The sequence below is a fragment of the Phoenix dactylifera genome, chromosome 2, assembly GCF_009389715.1.
Source record: "Phoenix dactylifera cultivar Barhee BC4 chromosome 2, palm_55x_up_171113_PBpolish2nd_filt_p, whole genome shotgun sequence".
NCBI lineage: Eukaryota > Viridiplantae > Streptophyta > Magnoliopsida > Arecales > Arecaceae > Phoenix > Phoenix dactylifera.
This window is the reverse complement of record NC_052393.1, coordinates 9,729,191-9,735,190: the sequence shown is the minus strand read 5'-3', so window position 1 is coordinate 9,735,190 and position 6,000 is coordinate 9,729,191. Positions and strand designations below refer to the sequence as shown.

General features: G+C 38.1%; 1 protein-coding gene across 1 annotated transcript; it reads right to left on the bottom strand.

Annotated features, from left to right (window-relative positions):
• Positions 1–375: 375 nt before the first annotated feature.
• LOC113463356 (cyclin-U2-2-like) lies at positions 376–1,547 on the bottom strand. The gene is made up of 2 exons (XM_026808249.2): positions 1,003–1,547; positions 376–855 (listed from the first exon to the last, which is right to left on the bottom strand). Exons 1-2 carry the CDS (start codon positions 1,413–1,415, stop codon positions 588–590), a joined length of 681 nt encoding a protein of 226 aa, XP_026664050.1. The 5' UTR covers positions 1,416–1,547; the 3' UTR covers positions 376–587.
• Between the last annotated feature and the right edge of the window lie 4,453 nt (positions 1,548–6,000).

Genomic DNA, 6,000 nt, shown 5'->3' with positions numbered 1-6,000 from the left:
GCGCGTGCTGAGTTTGGAACGAATTATTATTATGCATATGCCTGCTTCAGATATCTTGTAGGTCGAATAAAATCCATCCTATTCATATAGGATCAGATCAAGTATTTGGTGGAATAAAGTAAATTGTCATCCCGGATATATGAAATTTGTGCAGAAATATTTTACGTGCAAATATATATATATATATATATATATGGGTCTCTCATTGCTGACTATATTTTGACAACATTTGTACGTGTGTGGGGGCGGGTGGAATTTCTGTGTTATAATCATTCGCCGACACCAGCCAAAGTAGGTAGGTACGTGTTCTCAAGATATAATCATGTGAAGACAAGTAGCTATAAAATGGGCACGATCCATGCACCCTCTGTTGTCAGGACATCGGCATCATTATCAAATCGGCACAAAGCTCTGTACAACATTCATTAAAAAAACATGGAGAGGGACAGTAACAGGGGAAGCAATGGAATCAAAGAGTTTCATGCGTCTTTCTCAACCAAACAACACATTAGAAATTAACAGTAACTTCCTATATACATGCCATGGCCAGCTGACATTGCGAGTTAGCTGCTGAATTGGATGCTCCGCTAAAGGACCCGGGCCAGTTGATTCAGTTCCCTTCTTTCTCGCTCTTTAGAAGTGCTCTCTCCACCACACATAAACTTTAGGCTCCTCTCGATGTGGTATCCTCCTCCAAAGCTCACCTCCCTCTCCAAGTGGCTGCAGTAGCTCTCAAAGACACTAACACTCACATGTAGCTTAAACTTCATCAAGAAGAGAAAATTGAGCTCCAAGCTGTTTAACTCCAACGTCGATATTCCCCCAACTTTCGCGAAGTATGAGTTCCGATAATTCCTGCTTGGAGTTAAGATCGTAACGTTAACAAGGCCAAATGCAACGATATTCTCCGATGCAGCATAATTTATGGAACGAATCAGGCTATGGCCTGTGGATTGTGTTTGACAAAATGTAATTGAATGGTACTAGAAAGAGAGGGCTTACCTATCCTCCACAAATTTGGAGGCTACCATAATACTGGTAATTAGTAGCCTGTGCACATTCATCAAGCAAACTTTGAGGCCAGGGTTCAAATGACACAGCCGATCCATGTAGACGTACGCGACGACGTAGACGGGCGGGGCGACACGAGCGTATCGAAAGAACCTCTCCAGAAACGATTGGATGGTCATATCCAGGACGTGGCGGCTGTAGAAAGCCCGACTTCTCCCATCCTTCAAAGCCACAACGCCGCATTCTCCGACGACCCTCTCGTTTCGAGCAATGGTCCTCTCCACAAGGGATGCAAGAACCGAGATCACCAATGGCGCCGACGGCTCGTCTTCGCATGGAAAGCTGTAGAGGTCCGATCGAAGCTTGCTCGGAGAGATTGGATTTGGAGAAAAAGAAGAAGACATGGCGAGAGAGGAAGGGAGAAATGCGTGGAGAGAGAGAGAGGTGTTGGTGTTTGATGAGAGGCTGGAGAGAGGGTTGATATACAGGAGAATGGGTTGGTTGGGAGAAAGGTCCGGTTGTTAGAGCGAATAAAAGAGGCGACATATGGAAGGGGGAGAGAAGTAGAGATAATATTAGATTCGGATATGTTGTCGGTCGACTGGGGAAAAGGACAGAAATGAAGCTGCCCCATGGTTTCCTTTGTGTTGTTATTTTATGGGATGGAAGCCTCTGGCTTTCACCAAAAAAAAAAAAAAGCCTCTGGCCGACGGTACGGTTGGAGGTGGTCATGTGGGATGCCTTCACGGAGTTATTGGATACGTAGGATATACACGGGAATGGGTTGGGATCCATCACTGTCTCGTGAGGCTGCGCTTTAACAAAACAAAAAAGAAAAAGAGCGAGTCCTTTTAGCTATTCTGCTGTGAACTAGTTGCAGATGAAATAGAATAGGAGATGTCACATCAGATTGGGGAATGTGGTTTAGCTCCAAAGTTTCTTAACCAAGGGCACCAGTTGCGAGCCATGTGGGCTGGGGATCAGGTCCAATGACTCGATCAACGTGTTCAAGGGCATGAGTTTGGAGAATGCATTCACAATATATTTATGCGATGAGGAGCCATCAATCGGACCCAAAGCCTCCAAAATCGAGTTAAGCAGTCATCAAGTGGCTATGATTAGCAAGGGATCGGACTATATTTTACGTGCAAAAGAATAATTGATTATTTTTTTTCACAACATCAACCATCGAATAGCATCTTGCATAGATTCCAAAACATTGCAATTTTTTTTTATTCATCTATATAAGATCTCGAAGTGGTCGTTTCACAATCTAACGTTGAGGTCGCGAAGAAAATGAAACATTCTTTTATGTGAAAGATATAACTCGAACCTGAACCTCATTAGCAACGGGATATTGTTGAATTTGATGCGATGGATGAATGGTGGGTCGTCAAAATGTTGCCGAAATGTAAAATTTCTTTTCTCGGTATAATATGCTGCAGACAAATGTGGCAAAAGTTTTTTATTTTTTATTTCTTTTGGTTGAACGGCAAAAGTTTATTCAAGAAACTTAATTTAACACACGGCCGACTCAATAGGACCTATTAAATGGCCGGGCAAGATCTAAGCTTTTTATCTCAAATCCAAGTTGCCTATTTTTTTTTTTAAAAAAAAAATCCCAAATGGACTCGGATCTTATCTAGATGAAACTAGAAGTGAGCTCAAGCCAAACTTACTTGCTACCCTAGTCTATTCTTGCCTAACCAGGTATAAATTTTATAATAGATAAAGAAATTCATATTATTTAGGTAAATGTTTCCAGTAGAGTATCCCAAGCTAGTAGCATTATATATGTAGAGATACTCTTCTTTGATGGGTTTTCGCCCTTCAGTTGATAAAATGATACTGCAGTGACTAGAAGGTAAGAAATTTATGTTAGCAAGAGGGCGTCAAATGTGCCTGCTGAACTCCACCATTTGTGTAATAGATATCTTTTTGCCGTGCACACTCGTTTGTTTTAGTTAAGATAGAACTTGTCCATAACAGCTCTCTTTTTAAGGGATCACCAACTGGTGAGATATGAAAAGATAAGGCTAGCATCATTTTAATGAGGTATAATGACATACATCTGCCAATAATTAATGGCTAATAGTTGAATGTTGAAAGGTCTAATCATGCAAATGGTTCTTGGAATTGACATGCATTGTCACGGTAAGGAGGAGAAGTGATTTGGGGTTTAATTAAGGGAAAATTAGTGGCAGTCCATCCTTGGACCGTTTCTTAACGATTGGTCCTGCGGACCGGTTTTATAACAAGTAATCTAAAGGAATTATGAGCTTTAACTATTCCCATCATCGGATGAGAAAATTCTTCCGCTCTTCCCGATCTTTTCTAAATTTTTTTTCCCTAATTTCCCACTCCTATTGGCTATTCCGATCTTTTTCTATTTTTCCACCAATAATCTGCCAAAGAATTTTACTTCTATCATTATAGTAGATAGATGTCTCCATCTTTCCATTATTGCATTGTAAATTTGGTCGAAATTTGTGCCCTCGGAGATGAAAATAATATAGATTTTACTACCATAAAAACAAACAGCCACAAAAACCGCGCTACCTGTGTTCTTTGAAGCCGTGACAATTGAAAAAACAAGAAGAGATGAAGAGATGCTGCAGAATATTATTTCAACATTTATTGTAAAGAGAATGTTGACATAGAGCGAGGAGGATTCTTTCTTACGAACCTTTTTTACGTATTAATAAACTAAAAATTGGGACTGTTTTCTGTTCGCATTTTACAGCGAGAGAGAACAAAATAGAAAAGAAGAGATTTGGCAAATGGAGAAGAAAAGATTTTGCTCGCTTTAAAAAATATGTGATTTCAACGTTTGATATTGGAGAACAATACACAAGCGATTTCAATAAACAAATTAATTTCCATAAATAACAAATTTGGGGTATTGGGATTAATCACCTAACTGAAACAGATGAATTGTGATCACCTAGGATATCGAGATCTCTTCATCGCGTTGTAACCATTTTGGTGGAAGTCTTGGGGGCATCTTGGTATTTTAAAATATTGAAATAGCTATTAGGGATCAGGAATTAGAAATTGTGATATTTGTGAACCGAAAATGGTAGTTTTGATCAAGAGGAAGATTTTGTTATACCGTGGCCATCAGGAGGATGTGGAATTAATTTTTACTCTAATTAATTCAAACCCATATTGCATACTGTGATACTGGTGGAGATCAGCCCGAAATACTTTGACCTGGCAAGTTGAGGCCGGTACCCTTTTCTCTGAATGAGGTCACGGGGCTGTATAGGCCGACCTGGCCAATTGACGGCCCTAATGACATGATGTTAAAATTGATTAACCTAATGGTCCTAAATTGGACATGCTTGTTATTGTTTCTGTTTACAATTTTAACAAAATTCATGGCTTAACAACGTTGATGGATTAGTAACTTAAACCATTAATCACAACCTAGTTGCAATCTCAGTCTCCATCTGATCCTAACCTTTGAATCCAATAGGCACCTTTTTAGACTTTATTATCTCAATACATTTGGTGCAGGCTAGAAACTCCCTCTCTATCTCACAGAGACAGATAGAAGAAGAGCAGGAGGAGGAAGAAGTAGCTTGTGACAAGTTTCTTTCTTCTTTTTTTTTAATGACAAAGGGGGAGGCTAAAAGGAGCCACCTAGCCTTTATTAACAAGAAGCCCAATGAAAATTAGACAATCAGAAGAGAGTAAGGAAAATCCTTGACCATAGGAAGAGAGTTGGCTTCTGACAAGTTGCACCAGGGATTTAGCCATGGGTTACACATTCATAGGCCTAGTGCGGTTGTCATGGGTTTCAGATGCAAATTTAATTGAATCTTTGGCCCATTTAAACCCCCACCCCACCCAACAAAAATATTCATACAAAAAAATGAAAAAAAAAAAGATGAAACCCAAGTTCGTATTAATAATGGAAGTCCATTCAATGAAGGAAATTTTTTATTACATATCTTAGAGTGCACAAATATTTTTATTCCATTATTTACGATAAGATTTGATATTTTTGTGCAGTGCGGATCCTGTGATTCGCAAACAAAACTAACTTGCCTGGTAAACAAACATTACTAAACTTTTTTTGCTAAAATGACAAACTTGTGATACTGTCTACCTTCTCGCCTTGCGTTTTCATGAAAAATGCTTAGTTAGACACGAAAACAGAAGAATGACCAAAGAATCTGGGCCAGCACCTGTTGCTATTCATTTGATGTTGATTTAATTAATTTCCTTGTCACAATCTTGGCAATATTGTAATATGCTGACCGATTTTTATAATAGAACCCTATCATGCCATCAGAATTTGTGGACCAATAAGAATAAAACCACAAAAGCTTCTCCCTCCGCAATTTGCACCTTGGACATTTATTTGGAGTATTCATTCCAAGGCTTACTAATTGATCGAGAGAATCAATAAATTCGATATGGATTACTTTAGTCACTACAAATAGGATTGGACAGTATCCAAAAGCAAGATCCATCATATCAGAAAGCCGAATTATGAGCCTAATTTCTAAAAGTCATAACTTGATCATATGACATTTGATTGAAATATTTTTTTTTAAAATCAAATATTTTTTTGAGCTCTATAACATAGCACCGCATTCTAAGAAGAGCCATGTCTTTAGCAATCAGATCTCAAAATTCCATCATTTGAGCCCTAAAACAAACCAGTTGAACTGAAAAAAAATTTTTCGAAAAGGATTTTGATCGAATGTATCCACCAAGCATAGAAAAATCACGGAATGCAAAGAAGATAAAGTTGATGTAAAAATCGAAAACTACCTTCTACGTAATTTTAGCTTTTTGTATATATTTTTATTGGGTATGGCTATTTTTGAAAAAATGGCTATTTTTGAAAAGATAGTTTTATTTGAATTAGGAGAAAATTCTAGCTTAAATTGTACAAAAACGTAACTTATCATTATATATGAAAGCTATGTACCCTAATTTTAATTTTTGATCAATGAAAGAAAAAAAAAATAAATA

Excerpts from the sequence above, each read along its gene's own strand:
- LOC113463356 (XM_026808249.2), bottom strand. The coding sequence starts at position 1,415 with ATGTCTTCTTCTTTTTCTCCAAATCCAATCTCTCCGAGCAAGCTTCGA. Across the intron at positions 856-1,002 it reads TCCAAATTTGTGGAGGATAG|GAATTATCGGAACTCATACT; the intron begins GTAAGCCCTCTC and ends AACTCCAAGCAG.